At 38.7% G+C, this 24,641-nt stretch overlaps 1 protein-coding gene across 2 annotated transcripts in view; it reads left to right on the top strand.

Moving 5' to 3' along the window:
* The window catches only part of ARID5B (AT-rich interaction domain 5B), a 200,764-nt gene that overhangs the window by 36,733 nt on the left and 139,390 nt on the right, over positions 1-24,641 (top strand). For both annotated transcript variants that reach the window (XM_054503392.2, XM_063669939.1), the window contains exon 3: positions 690-915. In XM_054503392.2, the coding sequence (XP_054359367.1) occupies positions 690-915 (226 nt within the window). The remainder of the gene's footprint in view (positions 1-689; positions 916-24,641) is intronic.

Here is a 24,641-nt window from a genome sequence, read left to right as displayed (position 1 = left end):
TTCCTCACTCACCCTCTCACCCCCTACCCCATATGTATTAAAAGAAAAAATCAGTTCATTTCTCAGCTTACAAAGTTTTTGAGAAACATGAGAATGTGTAAGTTTCTTTCAGTGGGAAGCACATAACATTTATGAAGTATTTCTTTTGGGATTACATCACAGTTTTATTTAATTTTTAGGACAAAAGTTAAATTCAATATTTGTGTATAAGCCAAGGGAAAATGTACCATAAACATAGGAATTTGGGGGTGAGTCAGAGTTCCAAGAATCCTAGATTTACTTAGACCATTTATGTAGAGACAGGCTCACCATTAGTCATCTAGCTTTCACTTTTTACATTTGCAATTAATTACACCTAAAAACTAGCTTTCACCCAAGTGGTCAGCTAGGTAGAGTGTGAACTTGGGCAACCAACATTAAAAATGGCTATTAGAATTACTGTCCTATTTTTGGATACTTTCTAATTGTATAACAAACATAAAAATTATTCCTTAACTAAACAACTAGCAGTGAAAAACCATTGAAATGAAGTGAGTTACTAAAGATTCTGTGTCACCAGAATGCACACAGTCTCCTTGCATTAGGTTAAACCACTCGCATGGCATTTCAGATGGGCCTTGTGGAGAGTGGATCATTTCCCTCAAACCTATAAATAACATTTTTTGTTCTTCCCTAACCACCTCTTGTAGGATGAAGTCATTGCTGTTTCCGAAAAGGTGATTGTGAAGCTTGAAGACCTGGTCAAGTGGGTACATTCTGATTTCTCCAAGTGGAGATGTGGCCTCCATGCTGGACCAGTGAAAACTGAGGCCTTGGGAAGGAATGGACAGAAGGAAGCTCTGCTGAAGTACAGGCAGTCAACCCTAAACAGTGGACTCAACTTCAAAGACGTTCTCAAGGAGAAGGCAGACCTAGGTAAATATGACTCGTACTTTTAAATCTAATGTGTGGGCGTATATAGTAACTTTTCGGTTGTAGATTTTTCTGGAAATGCTATCATTTATATATAAATGAATTTCAAATTTCTTTAACCACAAAGGGGCCTAAGAATATGGACGGAGAGATGACTGGATGGGTAAGGGATGAGTGTTACCTGTTGGATCAAAGGACCTTTTATGTGTGGACCCTTGTGCTGGGGTGATACAGTGGTTCTAAACAACTTTCAGTGTGATGTCAAGGCATACAATTTAATTAGAGCACTTAAAATTGAATTAATAAAGAGTTTAAATACTTGCTATAAGTATGTAGTATGACATCTATTAACACCATGTCCCAATTTCATATTTTACATTGAGTGGAAAACAAACTGAGGAAAAGGGATGAGTTCCTCAATGTGGAGCAAGAGAAAAATGTCAAGCCAGGGGACCCACTGGTTGACAACCAATGGCGTAGGTTTGCTTGATCTTTTGGTGTTCAGTGGTACCATCAACTATATATATATATACACACACACACACACACACACATATACATATATCTACGTATATATATGTGTATGTGTGTGTGTGTGTATATATATATATATATATATATTTTTTTTTTTTTTTTTTTTTTTGCTTCCTTCCCTCTTCCACTGTAAGTTTGAAGGAGAACTTGGGCTTTGGAGTAGTTGTGCTGATTGGTGTTTACATACTAACTCTGCTGCTTACTTAGCTGTGTGGCCTTAGGCAAATAATTTAACTTCTAAGCCTCAGTTTCCCCATCTAAAAAATAGGGGAACTTTACAGGATTATTGTGAGATGTGAGATAGAAAGGGGAGAGCACATTGACTGGCATAAAGGAGGGGCTCCATAATTAATTCTTTTGCTTTTTCTTAACACTTTCTTCTCCAGTGACATTTTGTGTCCTTTCATTGCTTTTTTTTTTTTTCCTTCTGTTTGTATTCCCGTGTCATTCACTGATTTATTCTCCTAGCATTGCTCAAGACAAAAATTGTTGACCGCTGAGAGGATGTGGAGAAATAGGAACACTTTTACACTGTTGGTGGGACTGTAAACTAGTTCAACCCTTGTGGAAGTCAGTGTGGCGATTCCTCAGGGATCTAGAACTAGAAATTCCATTTGACCCAGCCATCCCATTACTGGGTATATACCCAAAGGACTATAAATCATGCTGCTATAAAGACACATGCACACGTATGTTTATTGCAGCATTATTCACAATAGCAAAGACTTGGAACCAACCCAAATGTCCAACAATGATAGACTGGATTAAGAAAATGTGGCACATATACACCATGGAATACTATGCAGTCATAAAAAATGATGAGTTCATGTCCTTTGTAGGGACATGGATGAAATTGGAAATCATCATTCTCAGTAAACTATCGCAAGAACAAAAAACCAAACACCGCATATTCTCACTCATAGGTGGGAATTGAACAATGAGAACACATGGACACAGGAAGGGGAACATCACACTTCGGGGACTGTTGTGGGGTGGGGGGAGGGGGGAGGGATAGCATTGGGAGATATACCTAATGCTAGATGACGAGTTGGTGGGTGCAGCGCACCAGCATGGCACATGTATACATACGTAACTTACCTGCACGTTGCGCACATGTACCATAGAGCCTAAAGTATAATAATAATAATAATAATAATAATAATAATAAAAAGAAAAAAAATTGTTGACCTCTGATTTAGACTAGTTATTTCCTCTTTAGGCAAAGAGGAACTGCACTTTAACATATTAAGGCATCTTTTTCTTTCATTTGCGCACAATGCTGATTTTTGCAGTCCTATTTTATGCCTTAATGTGACAACTTCCTGGTTTTTTTTTTTTAAACCCAGAACTTAACTATTAGAACAAACCTAGGCAATTTATTTTAATTGGCATAAAGAGACTGAATAACACCAGTAACTGACTGTGGCTTTCATGTGACTCCGGTGTGTGATGAGCTGTGCTGTGTTTTGGGAATAGCATTAATATTTTCTTGCAGTTTGAGTTTAACTATCAACAGTTTCCTGGCATCTTTTGGTTGATGTCAGATAGTAACATTTTGGATCTGGCAGCCTGATTGTCACCTGCACATTTAGAGAAAATTATTAAACTAGTGGTTTTCCTTCTAAAGCCAAAGAGTTTTTTAATAGTCTTCCTATATATACTGTTACACCCTCCAGTTTTGTGAACATAAACAATGACTTGTCTTATGACTTGCGGTAATGCTGAATAATACATCTGTTGTGTTACTTTCCTAATGTATGATCTAAGTTGTATTGCCATTGTCTTATGTTTTCCTTAACATTAAAACCTTTCTTTTGTTTGTTTAATTTTGTGTGTGTGTTATGGAATATACTGTTACTAATAAAAAATTAAACAGGAAACCCACAGGGGACAAAAGGATGTGTAGATGGTTAAGCTTGATGTCACACATATAAACAAGAGTATTTATAGCAAGGTTTATGTTTAAAATTGTGTTTAAAATGGATAATTTATTAATGAACAGGAAAATAAGTCTAATTTCTTAATTCCACCCAAAGAAATACGAGGTTGATCCTCCTGGATTCTAAAAAAAAGAAGGTCAATATTCTACCTTTCTGCAGTTGATTCCAGAAGAAATTGGTTTATAGTGAATATTCACAGTACTTGCAGGTGGTTTGGCCTGGAAAATCTAGATGAGTGGTTTTTAAATTTAGTTGCCTATTAGACTCATGAAAGAAATTTAAAAAACAATACTGATTACTGAGACCAGCTTTTCTAGATTCTTCATTCAGTAGGACTAAGGAAAGGCCAAGGAACGTGTATTGATAAAAAGGTTCCTGGCTGGGCGCGGTGGCTCATGCCTGTAATCCCAGCAGTTTGGGAGGCCGAGGCAGGTGGATCACTTGAGGTCAGGAGTTCAAGACCAGCCTGGCCAACATGGTGAAACCCCGTCTCTACTAAAAATACAAACATTAGTCGCGTGTGGTGGCGGGTGCCTGTAATCTCAGCTACTTGGGAGGCTGAGGCAGGAGAATTGCTGGAACCTGGGAGGCAGAGGTTGCAGTGAGCCAAAATCATCATGCCTTTGCACTCCAGCCCAGGTGACAACAGCGAGACTCCGTCTCAAAAACAAAACAAAACAAAACAAAAAAGGTTATTAGGTTGACTCTGATTTTGTTTGTTTGTTTGTTTTGGTCTCATTTTGGAGACAGCTTTATGATTAGTGCTGAAGAAGGGAAAATGATCAACAGGAGAGTTGACTGGGAGGCTCTCCCCTGGGGAACAAGAAACACCATGTACTTAAAAAATTGTTAATGTAAAATACCCCTTTAAGGATAGAATTTAGGGCCTTGAAATTCTACTCAGTTGCTATGAACTGTGGGGAATTTGAGACAAATAGCTTTTGTAATTGGAATGCACACTGTGTTGTAATAATGTGGAAAGAGAAACAAAAACTTTCCTTAATGTAATGAGTTTCCATTATCTGCCTGATCTAAGGTTTGTAAGTCTACATTGTCAAGATTTATATTGAGGAGATAGGGGGTGTCATTTTCTGTACACATTCCTGTCCCCGCAACTTTCTCTTCAGCCTCTTCTATAACATCAAAATATTTGTTGTCTGTACTTTTCTTTCTCCACAGTGGTTTTCTTATCTCCTTTTCTGTTGGTCACACTGAAACCACTTCCAATACCACATTGTTAATGGAAATTCACACACTTATTAGGTTTTTCCTTCTGTAGAACCCTTCCAACTCCTCATTGTTCTTACCAAAGAAAGAAGATGAACTGTGAGATTATTTGAGACCCCTCCTTTTTCTCTGGTGGAAGTAAGCAAAGAACGGAAAGATCTCACCTTTCTATGGATAAAGTAAAACTCCAACTTGTTATCGTTTTTTAACTGAGTTATTTCATAATGTTAAAACATCAATAATAACAAAATAATTAGATTGGTTCTTAGAGAAGGGATTTTAAAATATAAAAGCTCATTAAAGAACTTTTCTTGCTTAGTGTTTAGGTAGAATAAGTTCCCTTTAATTCCAGTTCGTGTCACTTCCTGTCTCTCTCTGAATAGTAAAAAAAAAAAACAAGAATGTTCTCACAAACGTGTGTCTGCCAACAAATTAATACTCCACAAAGAGAAACTCTGCCCCACATGGCAGCTTCCAATAAATGCTCTGATTCAAATCACAACTCTTTCATTTTTTTATCCCCTTCCCCGTTGAGGAAGCACATTTAGACAATATTTGAGGATGTCATCTTTCTGCTTTTTAAAACTCTCAGAGTTTTCGTTTAAGACTCTTAATGGTTGATGACTAAAACTACAGATCTGGATAGTGGAAAAACTAATAATCTTAAAAAACACTTCTGAGATGTGGTAAAGTGCATTCATTCTCTTCCCTCCTCTTTGTCCTTTTCAAAGAAAGAAAGTTCAATATGAAACCAATGCAAATTATGACTTTACACAGTGAGATATTTTACCTTCTTTCAGACTGTTTCATACTGAAGTCTATAAAAAAATAAAGAAAAATAACTACGTTAAAATAGGAGGGTTAAGGAATGTATTATTCATAAGCATAATGAACACAAGAACCTGTTTTTCCAGAAGAATTGGGTTGATTAAATCATTCACCACACAAGCCTCTAGTTATTTATTTTTGTCTTTAGAATTACAGTACTTAGCTTTTATAATAAAGTGGACTTGATACCCATATTTGGTATGGCAGTTGAAAGTAGTCAAATGAAGAATTATTTCATTTTACAAAATTTTTAGCAAGTAAGGAATATAAACACTATCAGTTAAACATAGTAAACTTGCATTTTTTATTCCTTGGGCTATAGTTTGAAAAAAAATCAAATTATTTTATGTAACACTGATTCTTACAGAGTTCCTTTAAGCAAAGTATGAAAGCTGCAGTGTAAGCTTTATTGGCCTATAAATATGTCATTATAGTTGGACTACATTTATATGCTTTGGATTGTTGTTTAAGCCAAGAAAATATGTCTCTACAGGTTGACTTTTTATTGAAACCCTTTGAGGCATACAACAGAATGTATTTTAGGCCAAGGTTATTAAAACAGCATTTTCATTTTTTTGCAGCAGACTCATTGTCAATTATGCTGCCACAAACTGTCTGTGGATGGGCAGTTATGAATGGTTTCATTCCCAAATGTGTCTTTAGAAAAAGAAAGAAAAGATAGAGGAGTCTGAGCTGAAACTGAGAAAAGAGACCTAAAGATTATGTGTGGGGGTCTGGCTGAATTTAATGATGGGGGTTCCCTCAGTTCAATTTCTGTTTCTAAATCTGTCCCATCAAATTGAGAAAGAGTAGCTTCCCCCTTTCTTCTGTTGCTGGGACTTTCACTGTACTTTTTGGGAGTCAACAGCATGGTGGGGTTAAATGAGCAGAGGGTGGGCTGTCAGGAGAATCTTGGCTCTACATGTAGATCTGTCACCACTGGAAGAGTCACTAGAAGACACTCTATGATTTTTCACCTGAGTGCTCTCATGAATTTATTAGGATTTGAAGACATGCTTCTTACTGGAATGATCCTTCTTTTCTAGATTTAAATTTTATGTGTTTGTTTTTGTTTTGTTTTTTGTTTTTTTTTTCAGTGAGGAGAAATAACTTTCATTATATTAATGAGAGCAATGAATTCTTAATTCTCAGCCACAAAAAATGATAAAATACAATGAGATTTTCAAATGTAAAATAAAATATCTGTACTCAGATCATTGCTGCAGAGATAAAGTAAAATATTATTATACAACTCTAAGGTGACATGAAAAGAACACAACTGTTCAACCAAATGGCTCAAAGTAGATTTAAATTTTATGTGTATATTAAAGAGTCTTTGGAAGGTATTTGTTGTTTATATTTTACCTTGGATTGCTGGTTCACTCTGCCATTTTCCATAACACTGCAACTTGAGAAGTTTCTTAAATGATATATTGTTTATACAGTCAGCTTTGTTTTGTCTAAAATGGGCAATAATATGTACCTGGCTGTTTCTCATTGGATTTTTGAGAAGACCAACTGAGAACAAATTAGTTAATATCTATGGAAACATTTGTGATATTGAAGTCTAAAGTGGTATTATTATTACATTATTATTGTCAGAAGCAGGTTCTATATGATAGGGAGCCATGTGGTACAAGGTTAGCTTATTTGTCCCTTTTGAATTTCCCTAGTCACACACACATTCTAGTAATTTAGAACAGGGTTTACTCTCATTATTGTCTCCCTCAATAGAAAACTGTTATAAAAGTCCTTCAGGTTTTTGCTTGTTTATCTGTACATATATAAATATATATTATATATGACTATTATTTTAATATATATTTATTTCAAATAAATGTATGTAATATATACTATATAACATAAACATTTTATATATTTATATATTAATATATATTTATATTTTATAAACTTTTATCCTCCTGAAAATTCTGTCAAAATAAGCTGAGCCATAAGTGGCCAGTTGTATAGGATCTCTCAAATATTCTTAGTTAAAAATTAGCTGTAGTTTTTGCTTGGAGATTCTGGAGGCCTTGTATTGCAAATGGTTGTTTCAGATCACTTTTGAGTTTGATATGTCAGGCAGCTTCCTGAGATGTGGACATGGGAGGGATTCTCACTTTTTGTTGAAGAAAACAATATAAATGTCTGTAAGAAGCATGCTAAATGCTGACATCTTGTCAAAGAGACAAGAGTCACTGCTAATGAATTTATTAGGATTGGAAGACATCCTTCTTACTGGGACAATCCTTCCTTCCTTTCTATATTTAAATTTTGTGTGTATATTAAAGAGTCTTTTGAAGGTATTTGTTGCTTGGATTGCTGGCCTAAGTCTACTACTTTTCTTAACACTGCAACTTGAGAAGTTTCTTAAATAATATATTGTTGCACTATACTATTCATGAATATCATGAAGAATACTTACAGAACAGCCTCCCAACTAAAACGAATTTGGGCCAGGCACAGTGACTCACGCCTGTAATCCCAACACTTTGGGAGGCCAAGGCGGGTGGATCACAAGGTCAGGAGTTCAAGATCAGCCTGGACAACATAGTGAAATCCCATCTCTACTAAAAATATAAAAATTAGCTGGGCATGGTGGCATGCACCTGTAGTCCCAGCTACTCAGGAGGCTGAGGCAGGAGAACCACTTGAACCCAGGAGGCAGAGGTTCTAGTGAGCAGAGATCACATCACTGCACTCCAGCCTGGGCAACAGAGTGAGACTCTGTCTCAAAAAAAAATAATAATTTGGCCTTTATAGTATCCTTAAGTTCAACATAGAAACTAATTACATACGAGACTTATCAAAGATTTGTAAAGACACTTTCCAAAGGATTTTCTCTCTGACAATGTTGTTGTGTTAACCATGCATTCTTTAAAGAATTTTATCATAGCCCAATTAACATTGGAGGAGATACTCTCCAGGTACCCAGATGACTCTTCAAGAGATTGCCTCATGCCATTATAACGTGACAACCCAAAGGACTTTTAATGGAGTACAAGAATCTGCATCCAAGATATTCAGAGTTTTAGAACAGCTTATTACCAGTATATCTTCTTACTTACTTTCTTTCTTTCTTTTTTTTTTTTTTTTTTTTGAGACAGGGTCTCACTCTGTTGCCCAGGCTGGAGTGCAGTGGTGCGATCTTGGCTCACTGTAAAGTCCGCTTCCTGGGTTCAATCAATTCTTCTGCCTCAGCCTCTCAAGTAGCGGGATTATAGGTGCCCGCCACCATGCCCAGCTAATTTTTGTTTTTTTCAGTAGAGGCGGGGTTTCACAATGTTGGTCAGGCTGGTCACAAACTTCTAAACTCAAGTGATCACCCGCCTTGGCCTCCCAAAGTGCTGGGATTACAGGTGTGAGCCACTGTGCCCAACCCAGTATGTTTTCTAAGAAACTAGGAATACATATGGTTATAACACATATGGAATAAGATTATTCATTTCATTTGAAATTTAAATTTTGGCTTGACCATCTGATCAAATCGTTGAATATTGCCTTGCAATCGTGGGAGAATGAGTGAGTAAAAGTGGCTCAAATAAGTAACATTCATTCATGCTGTCTACACTCAGCCATCTCGGCTTTTCCTGCTGGAAAAGAGGTCTTTGTGAAATCTAACCAAGTCTGAGCCAGTCAACAGCTGGTCATTGATACTACTGCCCAGGTACTTATACTGCCATCACTCATGAAGGCACAATCCAAGTTAAGACCCTTTCATTTGGAATTTCTGTTGACCTGAGGATTTTCTGGTGTTTCCTGCAGCCATGAATGCTTCTTAGAATTCCAGGTTCATTTCTTCTCTGATGACGGACTGAAGATGGACCATCAACTGAAAAGAAGTTTGTAGAATTTTGGAATTTGTTCCTACTTTTCCATTTGGAGATGTCAGGGCAGAAGTAGAAAAAAAGTGAAATTGGAACTTTCTGTGCTATTTTTAGTATTCAGGCTACCAGTATTTACCTCTAGGATACAATGTATGAAAAAGCAGTAATGGAGTACAGGAATCCGCATCATGCTTTTCTGAAACTCTTTATAGAATTGTCAGGCTGGAAGGGACCTTCATGAACATTGTTTTCTCCTCTTTTTCCTTCTAACAGTCATCAGGCCTCTCTTTTCAGTTCTTCCCTAAGATGTGCTTTCAGAATCCCTCACCATCACGGTTACTTATCTTAGGATACACTTTAGGTGATTTTTTTTTTTTTTTTTTTTTTTTTTTGAGATGGAGTTTTGCTCTGTCACCAGGCTGGATTCGGCTCCCTGCAACCTCTGCCTCCTGGGTTCAAGCAGTTTCCCTGCCTCAGCCTCCCGAGTAGCTGGGACTACAGGTGCACGCCACCACGTCTGGCAAATTTTTTTGTATTTTAGTAGAGACGGGGCTTCATCGTCTTGGCCAGGATGGCCTCGATCTCCTGCCTTGTGATCTGCCCGCCTTGGCCTACCAAAGTGCTGGGATTACAGGTGTGAGCCACCATGCCCTGCTGAGGTGATTTTTTTATACCATTTAACTCGTGTATTGCAGGAGCTCATTTTTACTAAGAATCCTAGAGCCAGAATAGGAGTAGATTGTAGAGAAAGGCCCCAGTAATCCATTATGCATGGCCAGAACTCTAAGGAGCTGGCTTGGCATCCTCCATATACGACATGACATTAGCAAAACTACTGGACTCTTCTCTAGAGCTGTATGGCCTTGGCCTTTTTATAAGTAAGAGCAAAAAGGGGGAAAATATTCTGCTACTACACTCCCTGAAGTTTAGGTACCTATTTTTTTGTTTGTTTTTATACACAGTAATATTAAGTGTAGACTAGTATCTAATGAACATCGTTGTTAATTAATATGGCAGCTACTGTGGCTCAATATCAATGTTGTGCCTTTTGAGCTTCTGTAGTTCCTATAGTTTTTTACTCTAGCATTTAGGATAGGGCTTGCCCAAATTGATTTTTGCCTCAGTAACAGTCTACAGTTGAAGACCAGCTTGGTTTCTGAGAGTTTGTTTAAGCTATTCCAACCAAATAATATAAAAACTGCAAGTCTTCCCTAAATTTTCATATGTGATAGTTTAATCATGTTGTTCTCTTGGACTTAAGCTGTTCTTGTTTTTGTTTTGTTTTGTCTATTTTTTCTGGCATTTTGTTTTTTTAACAGCCATATCTATGATAAAAGACCATGATGGAGGCTGGGCACGGTGGCTCACGCCTGTAATCCCAGCACTTTGGGAGGCCAAGGCAGGTGGATCACTTAAGGTCAGGAGTTTGAGACCAGCCTGATCAACATGGTAAAACCCCGTTCCTACTAAAAATACAAAATTAGACGGGCATGGTAGCACACATCCATAATCCCAGCTACTTGGGAGGCTGAGGCAGGAGAATCACTTGAACCCGGGAGGCAGAGGTTGCAGTGAGTTGAGATTGCGCCATTGCACTTCAGCCTGGGCAACAAGAGTGAAACTTTGTCAGCACTCCCCTGACAACACCCCCACAAAAAAAGACCGTGATGGATAAGACAGCGAATTCATAATTTTGTTTTAGCTTCATTAATTTGAATGTTAATTTCCCAAAGAACTGTCTGTAGAGATCGCCATCTGATGAGAAGATAATCGAAAGATGAAAGAATAAATTCATTTGTGGTCCTATTCCTTGCTATGCCTTTAGTTTCTTGCTGTGTACCTTGGATTGACTGGAAGCAAGTCTTATGCAGCCTTGGCTTCATACAAGCTCATAAATTTTCATTATCACTGATAGACTGCCAAACTTGGACCAGTAATTCTATTTGCATTTGGTGATAGAAGTGGGTCTATTGTGAAGGACAAACCCAACTGATCCACCACGTTGTTTTTTGTTTTGTTTTGTTTTGTTTTTGAGATGGAGATTCGCTCTGTTGCCCAGGCAGGAGTACAGTGGTGCAATCTCGGCTGACTGCAACCTCTGCCTCCCGGGTTCAAGTGATTCTCCTGCCTCAGCCTCCCAAGTAGCTGGGATTACAGACATGCGCCACCACGCCCAGCTAATTTTTGTATTTTTAGTAGAGATGGGGTTTCACCATGTTGTCCAGGCTGATCTTGAACTCCTGACCTTGTGATCTGCCCGCCTCAGCTTCCCAAAGTGCTTGGATCATAGGCATGAGCCACCACGCCTGGCCCCAACCGCCATGGTCTTTTAAATATCTTTTGAGAATGCAACACTGACTCTGTACCTCAGATGTGCTTTTAAAATGAGGTCTGGCTGGGCACAGTGGCTCACACCTATAACCCCAACACTCTGGAAGGCCGAGGTGGGAGGATTGCTTGAGGCCTTGAGTTCAAGAGGAACCTGGGCAACATAGTGAGACCTGTCTCTGCAAAAAATTTTTAAAAATTAGCTGAGTTTGGTGATGCCCATAGCCCCAGCTGCTCAGGAGGCTGAAGCAGGACAATCACTTATGCCCAGGAATTCAAGGTTGCAGTGAGCTAAGATGATACCACCACACTCCAGCCTAGGCAACCCACGCTGCACTCCAGCCTGGGCAACACAGTGAGACCCCGTCTCCAAAAATAAATAAATAAAATAAAAATGAGGCTTGATTCAGCAGTTCCCCTTTCAGTTGGAGGTGCATGATGCTTTTATTTTATTGTAACTCTAAAATGTTTTTGTTTGCCTTCTACCTCTCACCTCATTAGCCACTGTATGATTACTGACAGTGAGCCATTATTACAGCTGCTATCATGATAGCATCACCTTGGAACACAAAGCAGATATATCCTACATGTGAATTGATGTGGTTTTTCCAGTGGGTTCTGTGAGCAGGTATCTGATTTGTGCATTTACTCTTAATACTCAGTGGTATTGACACTGATTCTTTTGAACAGTTTGTTTAATCTGTTAGAGTACTTTTAAGTCTGAAGTTCTGTTGCAACACATTAACTTTCCTAAATGTCAGATTCACTCCTCTCCTGTAACATTATGTGTTTAAGCCTGTAGTTTATGCAGGTCACTGCAGAGGAAAGCTGAGGTTTGGACTTTTAGCTTATTTTAATAAATGTATTTATTTAGGACAGACTGGAATAATAGTGGGTTTTCAAAGGCTTCGCGAAGTGCTTCATGCACAGTAGGGGCTGAGCAAATAGTGCTGATGATTTCAGGCTTCTCCTAGTTGCCTCACGGTGTGTTTTCATTTGGTGTGCTTGGATGAAGTGGTATTGCTTCTTTCTTCCCTAAAACCCCAGAGCCTGTGCCTTGCCTAGAACTCTCTTCCGTTGGACAGCCCCACTTGCTTTTTGAATTTTTAACTATTTCTATTGTCTTTTACTTCTGACCTTTAAATATTGGCATTCCGCTTAGGATCCCTGTTTCTTTGCAAACTTCATGCCTACTGGATAAAATTGTTACAGGAGTATCCAGTGAACTTCCAGGCTCCATTTTCTTCTCTTTTTTAAGTAACTTTCATTATTGTTATTTTTTGTTAATACCAATGTTATCCATGTTTGTTTTAGAAAATATAGGCACTACTGACAAACGAAAGGCAGAAAAATTAATGTTGCCTATTTTCCTCCCACTCAGAAGTAAGTGCTGTTAGTATTTGTATATGTTCCAATGTATATGAATGCATGTATCAGTGAGAATTTATATGGATATTATTTTTCCTCATAAAAATAAAATCTACTGTTTGGGAATCCACCTTCCTCCACTTAATTTTGTACAGAGGTATTATAAATATGCCCCCATGTTGTAAAATATCCTATACTGGGTTTTTTTTTCCGCTGCTGAATATTTCATTACAGAGGTGTTTCATACTTTATTATCGTTGGGCATTTCAGCTCTTTCTGATTCCTACAAACTTTATAAAACTCTTGTAGCTATGCACATAGCCATGGCTATTTCTTTATACATTTGTAGTGGGGGATCGCTGGTTCAAAGTGCACACAGAACGTTAAGACACCTATCCCCAACCTTATCTCCTCTCGTAAACCTTCTTTGCCCTAGCCTAACTAGTCTAACTGCCCAGTCTTCTTTCTCTTTAACCACATATACTCAGTCCCCTGCCTTCCAAACTCTCCAGTGTGTTTTAAGTGGCTCATGCCTTTCTACTCTTGGAATGGCTTTTCTAGGAGTCTTACCTGTGGGAATTCTGCCTTTCGTTTAAGACTTGTTTAAGCCTCTGAAGCCCTTCCCAGCCTTCCAGCTCAGAGGAATTGCCCTGCTTTATTGAGCTCTTATCTTATCACATTTAGTGTCTCTACCACCTTATTGATCACCTTACTCTATACCTACCAATATAATGCAGTATCTTTGTTCATGTGTTTATCTTATCTTCCCAATAACAGTCTTAACTCTGTAGTGTTAGCACTCAGACATCAAAGCTATACCTAGTAGGTTAAGTAAACATGAGGCTTTTATGATCAGACTTTCCTGAAATCTCTGGAGTTCTCTGTTCTTAGTCTACTTGAGACACCTATGCGCGTTTGAAGGTTGATTTGATTTCTTTTAGAGCATTTCCTAAGACACTCTCTAGTGGAGGGGCTGTTTCATTGGTACCCTGTAGAAGCAGCAGCTACTTGGGGTATTAGTTTGCTAACTTTTCTTGGTCTAATTAGTAGTCATCTATTCATCACTCATTCTAGAAAACACATTGAGAGACCACGTGAACATGCTTGAAGCTATCCTGCTAGCCTGAGGATTGTAGGTGGTGTTATAGGGGTGTGTGTGTGTGTGTGTGTGTGTGTGTGTGTGTGTGTGTGTGTGGACATTTTACATCTTAATAGTAGTACATATTAATGCCTTTCTCAAGGGAATCTTCTTCGTGTTTCAGGGTCATAGTAGTGACAAAAATATGCAGGGAAATAAATCCAGACTGGACTTGTTCCACCTTACCTTTTTTTTTTTTTTATTATCGGCTTGTTTGTAATCTTTTTTAAGGTGACAGGTTATTAAGAAGATGGTTGTAGCACGACATCCAGTGCTGCTTATTCTGGGCAATCACACCGTTTTAATCTTCACCTCCCTTAAAATGGTTGCATGCTAATTGTGGCGGAAGATATTCTCCATCTTCCAACTACTCATTCTACAACTTTGGTTCACAAAGAAGGTATTCTGTTACGACTTACAAAAACAATGCTTCATTCCTGGCCTATTCTCTTAATAGGAAATAAAACATTGTTTTCATAGCAGAGCTGATAATAAGGCAGAGTTCAAAGCATGATGAAACATACTTTTCTAGCAGAGAAAAACCTATAGTTACCTGGCTAATTAACTATCACCTGATGGCTGTGTGTATAAAGATACAGGCTTTTCACATGTGCAGCCTGTATCTGGGTTTCTTTTATTTTCTTTTTTTTTAATTGAGAATGCTCATTTAGTTCCCATTGATTTGTATTAATGTTTTCCATCAAAGATTTAGAAGAATGAGCAAACACAGAAGCTGCCATTTTAGGGTAGCTTCTTTTTGACCACTATACTAAACCTCAGTAGTCAGTTATGTTGTAGCGGAAAGAGCATGAACTTTACAAAGTAAGATGGACCTAGATTGAAGTCCTTGCTCCATAAACTGTATGGCCTTAAAAGCTTTCACTCTGCTTTGATTGCTTATCTATAAATCAGGGTTAACAATACCCATCTCACAGTTTTGTCTCACAGGACTTGAGAAGATTACATTAGATCATCTATAGGGGTACTCAACACACAGTGGGAGCACTTGGTCAACAATATTAGTTTCCTTTCCCCTTTCCTTTAGAAAGTTAAACCCTTACTCAAGAAAGCAAAGTGAGTAGATGCAACATAAAAAGACTACCAAGATAGAGATTACAGTAGTATGTGATTTCATTTTATTTAATTCACAAACACTTGAGTTATCTATTATAAGACATTGAAATTGATTGAGGGTTAAGTGAGCCATGATCCCAGTTCTGTAGAGGTTGTTTTGAAGTTTTTAATGTGATTTTTAAAAAATATAAATTTCAGCCGGGCACGGTGGCTCATGCCTGTAATCCCAGCAATTTGGAAGGCTGAGGTGGTGGATCACCTGAGGTTGGGAGTTCTAGACCAGCCTGACCAACATGGAGAAACCCCGTATCCACTAAAAATACAAAATTAGCCAAGCATGGTGGCGCATGCTTGTAATCCCAGCTACTCAGGAGGCTGAGGCAGGAGAATCACTTGAACCTGGGAGGTCGAGATTGCACTGAGCCAAGATTGCGCCATTGCACTCTAGCCTGGGCAACAAGAGCGAAACTCCATCTCAAAAAATAAATAAATAAATAAATAAAAATACAATAATATATATATATAAAAATTTCAATGCTAAAATTTACCTGTGTGTATTGTCCCACAGACCTGCTTTTTACTTCCTCTGATCACTCTTAGATCATGATTAACAGCTGATGCTAGTTGGTTAGAAAATTTCGTGCCAGGAATTCAGAATGTACTTTGGATTATCACATGTAAAACATGTGTATTGCTGAGCTCCTCTGATGTTTCTCTGGCTGTGAACGGGTGTTCTTGTGGTTTATTGGATGTGCATGAGTAGATGTGTGAATATGCTTGTGTGTTTGTGAAATCGTCCAAACTGGAAATCTCTTTTGTCCTTGTGGTATCTATTTATTCCATAAGAAAGCAGACTATGGGCTATGAGTGGTGGCCTGTAATCCCAGCAGTTCGAGGCGGGCAGATCACCTGAGGTCGGGAGTTGGAGACCAGCCTGACCAACGTGGAGAAAACCTCTCTCTACTAAATACGTAAAATTAGCTGGGCATGGTGGTGCATGCCTGTAATCCCAGCTACTTGGGAGGCTGAGGCAGGAGAATCGCTTGAACCTGGGAGACGGAGGTCATGGTGAGCCAAGATCACGTCATTGCACTCCAGCCTGGGCAACAAGAGCGAAACTCCATCTCAAAAAAAAAAAAAAAAAAAAAAAAGCAAACTATGATGTGCCATGGTTTTGTGTGTGTTATTTTCTCTTGGAGGTTATGAATAAGAATTTTGAAGTTTAGAATAGCCTAAAGGATGCTGTAGTAGCAACATTTCTGAAACCTCAATAGCTGAACACAACAAAGACTGACTTCTTGTTTATGTACCGTTCAGTGTGGGGTACATGGGATTTTAAGAGCAGTTCTCCCCTCTACAGTGGCCCTGCTTTGGACCTCCATACCAACACATGCTTCTATGCTCACACAGAAAGGGAAAAAACAGGCACAAGTGGAGTACTGGCAATTAAATGTTTATTAATACATACATTAATAACATGCAGTAACATGCATCACTTCTCACATTTCATTAATCAATTAAGTGATTAATTTCATGACCATGTCTTGACTTAAAGGAGGTGGGGATGGATATATGATCTTACAGCATTCTTAGAAGGAGAGGGGAATTGAATGTGAACATTAGTAATATTTCACACATGCATTTAGGATAATGATGTATATCATAGGATAATAAAATCTCAGGGATGAAAGGAACTACAGATAATCTAGTTACAAGATTTTAGTAATGTCATCTTTACTACACTTACTATCTCTTCAATGCCCTTTGCAGAAATCTTTTTTTGTTTTGTTGTTGTTTTTTGAGACAAGCTGTCACTCTGTCACCCAGGCTGGAGTGCAGTGGCCCAATCTCAGCTCACTGCAACCTCCAGCTCCTGGGTTCAAGTGATTCTCCTGCCTCAGCCTCTTGAGTAGCTGGAATTACAAGCACCTGCCACCACACCCATCTAATTTTTGTATTTTTAGTAGAGACAGGGTTTCATCATGCTGGCCAGGCTGGTCTCGAACTCCTGAGCTCAAGTGATCCACCCACCTCAGCCTCCCAAAGTGCTGGGATTATAGGCCTGAGCCACTGCACCAGGCCCAGAAATCTTGATTAGTTGACTTTTTAATATTTTCAATGACTGGGAATTTTTATTACTTTATGAGATAGTCCCATTACATCTTTTATCCATCTCTTTGTTAGACGTTCTTACTTTTGAAAAATAAATTTGACTATATGGTTTATAACAGGGGTCCCCAATCCCCAGGCTGTGGACTGGTACTAGCCTCTGGCCCGTTAGGAACTGGGCCACACAGCAGAAAGTGAGCAGCCTGCCTGAACATTACCGCCTGAGCTCCACCTCCCGTCAAATCAGTAGTGGCATTAGATTATCATAGGAGCGCAAACCCTATTGTGAAGTGTGCATGCACATGATCTAGGTTGTGTACTCCTTATGAGAATGTAACTAATGCCTGATGATCTGAGGTGGAACAGTTTCATCCTGAAACCATCCCACACAGTCCATGGAAAAACTGTCTTCTCTAAAACCGGTCCCTAGTGCCAAAAAGTTTGGGGACCACTGGTTTATAGCATAAACAATTGTATTAACTGTATACTGTTGTTTCCAGTTCTATTCTTATAACAACATGGCACAAATCACATTTTTCTTGTCCTTCATAGCATTTCAAATATTTTCATTTCAGTTTCCAGGCCTCCTCACCACTCTCTGTCCCCACTCCCAATTTTCTCTTCTCCAGGTCAAACACTAATAACCTCAATCTTACATTCCTTACATAATGTGATTTCTAGTTCCTTCACCTGTCTGGTGGCCCTTATCTAAAGAAATCTAAGTTGTCCCTATCACTCTCAAACTGTAACTACATTTGTCCGTATTTAAAGAAAAAGTGACATCTCAATCTGTTTCTCTCCTTAATTTTACTTTTTATATAATACACATAAAAATGTAAGTAAAAAGTCCTTCTTCACCTCCTTTCCAGTCCTACTCCTCCTCCCAGAAATAATAAATTGCTAACAATTTGTGGGTATTCCTCCAGTTATCTGTGTGTGTTGGTGTGTAAACTGGTTTTTGTTTTTTTGAAATAGGATCTCACTGTTGGGATCATGGCTCATTGCAGCTTCAGCCGCTTCCAGGCTCAAGTGATCCTCCCACCACAGCCTTGGAAATTGTTTTTCTGAAAAGACAGGAACTTACTATGTGCATTTTAGTATTTAACAGTAGTGCAGACAGAGCTCTGCTGTCTGGTATGGTAGCTACTAGCCACAAATAGCTATTGAGCATCTGAAATGTGGCTACTACAGTTGACAATTTAGGTTTTATATTTAATTTTAACTAATTTCAGTTTAAAATAAAAAACTGAAGCAGTATAAAATTTTTTTTGTTAAACATAACTTTATTGTCTTGTTTTTTTGTTGTTGTTATTGTTGAGACGGTGTTTCACTCTGTTGCCCAGGCTGGAGTACAGTGGTGCAATCTCAGCTCACTGCAACCTCTGCCTCCCAGGTTCAAGCAATTCTCCTGCCTCAGCCTATTGAGTAGCTGAGACTACAGGTGCAAACCACCATGCCTGGCTAATTTTTGTATTTTTAGTAGAGACAGGCTTTCACCATTTTGGCCAGGCTGGTCTCGAACTCCTAGCCTCAGGTGATCCACCTGCCTCAGCCTCCCACATTGCTGGGATTACAGGCGCAAGCCACTGCGCCCGGCCTGTCTTGGCATTTTAACTGTTATATATTTAGCATGCAGACTGGATGTACTGGAAGTGCAAAATACACTGGATTTTAAAAACTTAGTATGAAAAAGAATGTATATCTCTCTGATGATTTTTATATAGATGGCATGTTGAAATAATATTTTTGATATGTTGGATTAAATAAAATATATTATTGTAATTTGACCTTTTAAGAAATTTTAATGAAAATTTAAAATAATGTATGTGTCTCACTTTATATTTATATTGGACTTGCTGATCTGGAGAGATTTGGACAAATGCAGTGTTTAGCCCAATCTGTTATTTTGAAGTGGAATCACTGTGTCATGCTTCATAAGGCCAGGGCACTATATTTGCTGTAGAAAGAATATGAAGACGAAAGGGACCCAGTCACTGCCCTCAACCACGGCCTTCATTTTGAGGTTGTCTACCTGGTTGATTGCTGGGTTTCCTCTTTTAGATTGGAGGGTTTCTGGTTTTCATGCATGTGTAGGAGGGAAGGAACTCACAGGTAGCAGGGCAAACAGCTACAACTATGTTATAAGGTAGAGTCTAGCCAGTGCATGGATGAAGGTGTAAGCAGAGTGTTCCAGGAGCTTGGATGAAGGTTGCATGAGTACGTCTTGCCCATGAACAACATTGTAAAAACTTAGAGTAGGCATTGTGACCTCTTTTTCTTTCTTTCTTTTTTTTTTTTTGAGACGGATTCTTGTGGATTGGTGTGATCTCGGCTCACTGCACCCTCCACCTCCCAGGTTCAAGCAGTTTTTATCCTCAGCCTCACAAATAGCTGTGATTACAGGTGCCCACCACCGCGCCCGGCTAATTTTTGTATTTTTAGTAGAGATGGGTTTCACCGTCTTGGCCAGGCTGGTCTAGATCTCCTGACCTTGTGATCCACCCGCCTCAGCCTCCCAAAGTGCTGGGATTACAGGTGTGAGCCGCCGCGCCCGGCCATGACCTCTTTTTCATTGGTAGTAGTCTCATACACATGATTGTTGAAAGAATGAGGAGACTCCCATCCCATGTACTACTCTTCCTATTCTACCAGGATATTACTAGAAATAAAGAATCTTGTGGTCAGCTCTTAGATCTTCTTTTTGAAAGGCCTATTCATCCCACTAGGAACTTATACTTAGTTCAAACCCAGCTTTCCAAATAGAAACCCTGTGCTTGATGTTAAATACTGACCTTTTTGTTGTCTCCGGTAAGTGCATAGTGGTTCATTTTGAGGTTGTCTGGTTAACAGAAGAAATATGTATATTGTATATTCCTTGTCAAAATTCCTAATATTCCACCAAAGCTCTAGCACTTCCATCCAGAAAGTGTTCTGAGGAGTTGAAGGCTCTTTCTTATTTTGATTTATTCAGTTTCATTTGCTTCATAATTATGAAGACTGTCCAGGCCTACAAATGTCTGCTTTGGCAATGAAAGGCTGTCAGTTGAAGCCAGAATGTTAATAATTTATCCTCTCATTCACTATCCATGATTCATCACTGCAATATTTTCATATTGTATTCTTAGGGTACAACCTACAAGCTAGGGGAAAACATTAGCAATTTTAGATTGCAAATGATAGAACTTTTCCGTGAAAATGTCAACTTTTTGCCTAGATATATTCAATGGTTGCAAATGGGGCTAGTGTGGTTAATCAAATTGTTTCATATAAAACAATTTCCCCTGAAGGCAATGTTAGTGGTGGATTTCACAAAATCACAGAATTCACCTTGGGCAGAACTTTGTGGCTGAATAAAACTTCTGTCACATCTCTGTTCGGGGAGTGAAGGTAGGGCAATTTGATCTAGAATCTGTACAACACCTAGCAGGTTCAGTGTTTGGCAGGAGATATACTGATAATCATTATTCCCCCAACCCCACCTTCAAAAAAACCTATAAATTGGGCTACATGTCAAGTGCCTAAATGTTCTGCTGGGAAATAAGCTGAGTAATAGGATCTTAATTAAGAACTGATGGATAATTTTTGTGGAGCTGCTACCCCCTGCCAAAATCTGCATGCAGAATTTTATACGTAAACACACATTTTCTTGGGAGACCATTCATAGCATTCATCTGATTCTGAAAGGTATTGATGATGATTTTAAAGGTTATGATATACTCTTTTAAATGCCCAATTACCAGTTACTGTTCTCCCCAAGAAGCCACTCAGGCATCTCATCTAAGTTTTATTTACTGTATTTTCCTAATAGTTCACGTACGTGTGATAGGGAGGACAGGTAGTTGGTCACCTAGTCTAGTGAGGCTATAACTTGGGAGGGCAGCATGGATGACCTTGAGAATCTAAAGAACCCTATGGACTGTCTACTCAGAAAACGTTTACATTCACAAAATTTGAATGACATTTGAGGACACTCATGAACAGCCCCCTCCTGAAGTTGGTCCATGCACTCTTGGTTAAGGACTGCTGGATGATTTCCTTTAAGAATACAGAACCATTATGCTGTGAAAAAGGAAAACAAGGATGATGTGTGTCTACCCGCTTGGCTTGGTGGGTTTCCTCTTTCAGATTGGAGGGTTTCTGTTTTCATGCATGTATAGGAAGGAAGGGCATGCCTGTCTTATTTCATATATTTTTCTTTTATATTTTCAAATTATAAATTTTGACAGCAGGAGACAATAGGTAATATTCATTCTCTACTGTCTGGACAGCATGGAAATACTATGTACAGTAATGTCTTCTGTAGTTACTTTCTCTTTAGAAAGCTCCAAGGAAGCTCACAACAGTAGGAAGCCCTACTGAAACTCCTTTTGGTAAAGTGGAGCACATTTTGTAATGGAAACACATTTTCTATGGCTTAATTTTTATATATAGGGTTTTCATAAAATGAGACTTGCCTAAGGATTCTTTTGGAAGCCTTTTGCCTCTTTTAACAGCAATATGTTTATTATAGGAATCAGTCTCCTGCTCACTTATAAAATATTCTAAATATTCACTTATAAATATTCTAGATATTTATAAGATTATGAGCTTTGTCTTTTAAGTAGGGATTTCTGCATATTGTTTTTGGTCAAAATGTAGCCTGCCTCCTTGAGCATGAGTTGAAGCCCAAGATGAGAAGCCCTTTTTTTTCCCCTCTGACCAGGATCTCATGTGCCATTTACTAGATTAGGCTACTTGAAGGGAAGGAAATGAGGGCCCCCTTCTTTTAATCCAGGACATTGTCAGGTGTATCATAGGTGCTCCGTATGTATGTTGGATGAATGGATGGATGACTAGACCTTAAATCTTGTACTTGGCGGCAACATAACGTAGTGGTAAGGGACTAAAGGTCTGGCAGACATAGACTAGCACTCTGGATCCCCAATCTCTAGCTTTATGCCCTTCGGCAAGTTGTAGAGTATCAGTTTTCTCATCTGTAAAATGGGTATAATAAATCTATCTCATAGGGATTGTAGGATTTAATAACATATAGAATCCCAGGTGCTTACGGACATTTTTCTGGTGCCATAAAGCACTTGATACGTGGTAGCACTATTAAACTCTTAAGCCTTAAATCAGGATATCCTAGACTTTGGTCATTTATAAAGCAACTTTATGGTTCTTGCCATACCAATAACACTGTTTTATTATTTACTTAATTTTTCTTTAAATTAATTGCTTTTTAATTTAAATAACTTTAAGTAGGAAATTTTATATCATCACTGTAAATTGAAAACCTGTATCACTTGCTATAATTGATGGTGAAGGTAAATATATAATCCTTAAAATAAAAAATGTTTATCCATGCACCACCTAACATTGACTGGGGTACCGCTAGTGTATACCACAGTTAAGTCATTTCCTTTGGGGCTTTTCTCTCGGGCAACAGCCTAACCTAGGTTATTGATAGCTTTGAGATCTTCTGAGACCATGCAAGCCTCGTGTCAACAACAAGCTAGAAAGGGTTGGAACCGGTTGCACTGAATTAATCTATAGGCTCAGAAGTGTAACTGCCACACAGATGTGAAGGCTGAAAATAACCCACCGTGCACCTGCCCTTTTCGTGTGTCAGTTACAGTGTTAACTGAGCACTAGAGGATGAAATGCTGTAGGAACAGTAAAGGCATGAATCTTACCTTCCAGATGCTCAGACTCTCATCAGTGGTTTGATACCTAGCCCCTTGATTGGGCTTGGGGACCTAAGTGTCTCAATTCTGGGCAATTTCTTTTTTTTTTTTTTTTTTTTTTTCGAGATGGAGTTTCACTCTTGTTGCCCAAGCTGGAGTGCAATGGTGCAATCTCGGCTCACTGCAACCTTCGCCTCCCCGGTTCAAGTGATTCTCCTGCCTCAGCCTCCCGAGTAGCTGGGATTACAGGCACTCACCACCACACCTGAATAATTTTTTGTATTTTTAGTAGAAACAAGGTTTTACCATGTTAGCCAGGCTGGTGTCAAACTCCTAACCTCAGGTGATCCGCCAGCCTAGGCTTCCCAAAGTGCTGGGATTACAGGCGTGAGCCACCGCACCCGGCCTTCTGGGCAATTTCTGAATACAGATCTTAGTAGGGTGAGGGAAAGGGTAATTGTTATTACTACCAACTGGCCCCAAACAGTTATTGCATAACGTTGCACAACTGAGTCCTGGGTAAAATGAGCTTCTTTAGAAATTGCCTCGCCAAAGGTGATTTGCCGAGGTTGAATCCTTCAGATTGTCTGCATTGGAACAACCTCCTTGCCCAAGCACTGAGCTTAAGCTAGATAAAAGGAAATAAACACTGCTTTAAAAGGGAGTGCACTTCAGCGGCACACAAAAAACAAAGGTGAAGGCTCACATCTGTGTTGCATTGCATAACTGATAAAAGCTGAAGCACCATTAGAAACAGCCTCATCATCCATACTCCTCTCCTAATCATTTAAATATGTACAGCATGTTTTAGGATGCTTGTTAATGACTCTATGGGCACGTTGGTAGTCAGAACATTACATGTGGGTTTGAGAAATAGGCCTGGATCATTTGCCAGACAATCTAATTCTGACAGTGTAGTGAAGGCCATCTTCAATTTGACTGCGCTCCACTCTGTTACGCTGTGAAAGAAAAAGATAATTCAGCTGAGCATTCTGCCGTTGGCTAGAAACACCGCAGTTTTATGCAGGTAAATCAATCATTAAAAGAATAGTGGCATAAAATATCTGACAGATGAACTCCTAAAGTTTGGACTAGAATAAATTTTCCCTTATATGAGTAGTACCTTCATCCATCGACTAACAGTGTTAGTTATCCGTTAAGTCACCAAAAAGCATTTATGGTCTTAGAGTAAATGATTGGTAATTATGACTTACAAGGCTATGAATACATGGAGGGGATTTGGTGATACATAATAAACCACGAAAGAAACTGCAGCAGTTTTTAATGTTAGTAGAACCTTAAGAAATATTTAGAGCCGTGTTCACAGCACTACAGTTGTTTTTTTTTCTTTTTTCTGGGGGTGTGTGATTGGTGTTTTGTCAAAATGTGCAGCTCTACTAATGGACTCAACTCAACTAATGGAAATTAGGGCCAATGAGAGTGTCCCGACTGAGATTAGGTCCTCAATTTGTATGACATGTGTTTCAACAAATAGAAAATACTCTTAAAGAAAAATAAGATATTCCCGCATGCCTCTCTTTTTTAGTTCCCTAATTTCTGATTCCTTTCTTTTGAATGAGTTTTCTGTAAGTTAAAAAAGACAACAGTGAAAGGCCCTGTTCCTCTCAGCTTCTTAACCCCAGTTTGGCTGGTTTATCTCCTGTTTTAGATTCTAAAAAGGAAAACATTA

This window comes from Pongo pygmaeus, chromosome 8 (assembly GCF_028885625.2).
Source record: "Pongo pygmaeus isolate AG05252 chromosome 8, NHGRI_mPonPyg2-v2.0_pri, whole genome shotgun sequence".
Lineage (NCBI taxonomy): Eukaryota > Metazoa > Chordata > Mammalia > Primates > Hominidae > Pongo > Pongo pygmaeus.
Note: the sequence above shows the minus strand (reverse complement) of the source record. Positions and strands in the feature narration are given on the sequence as shown.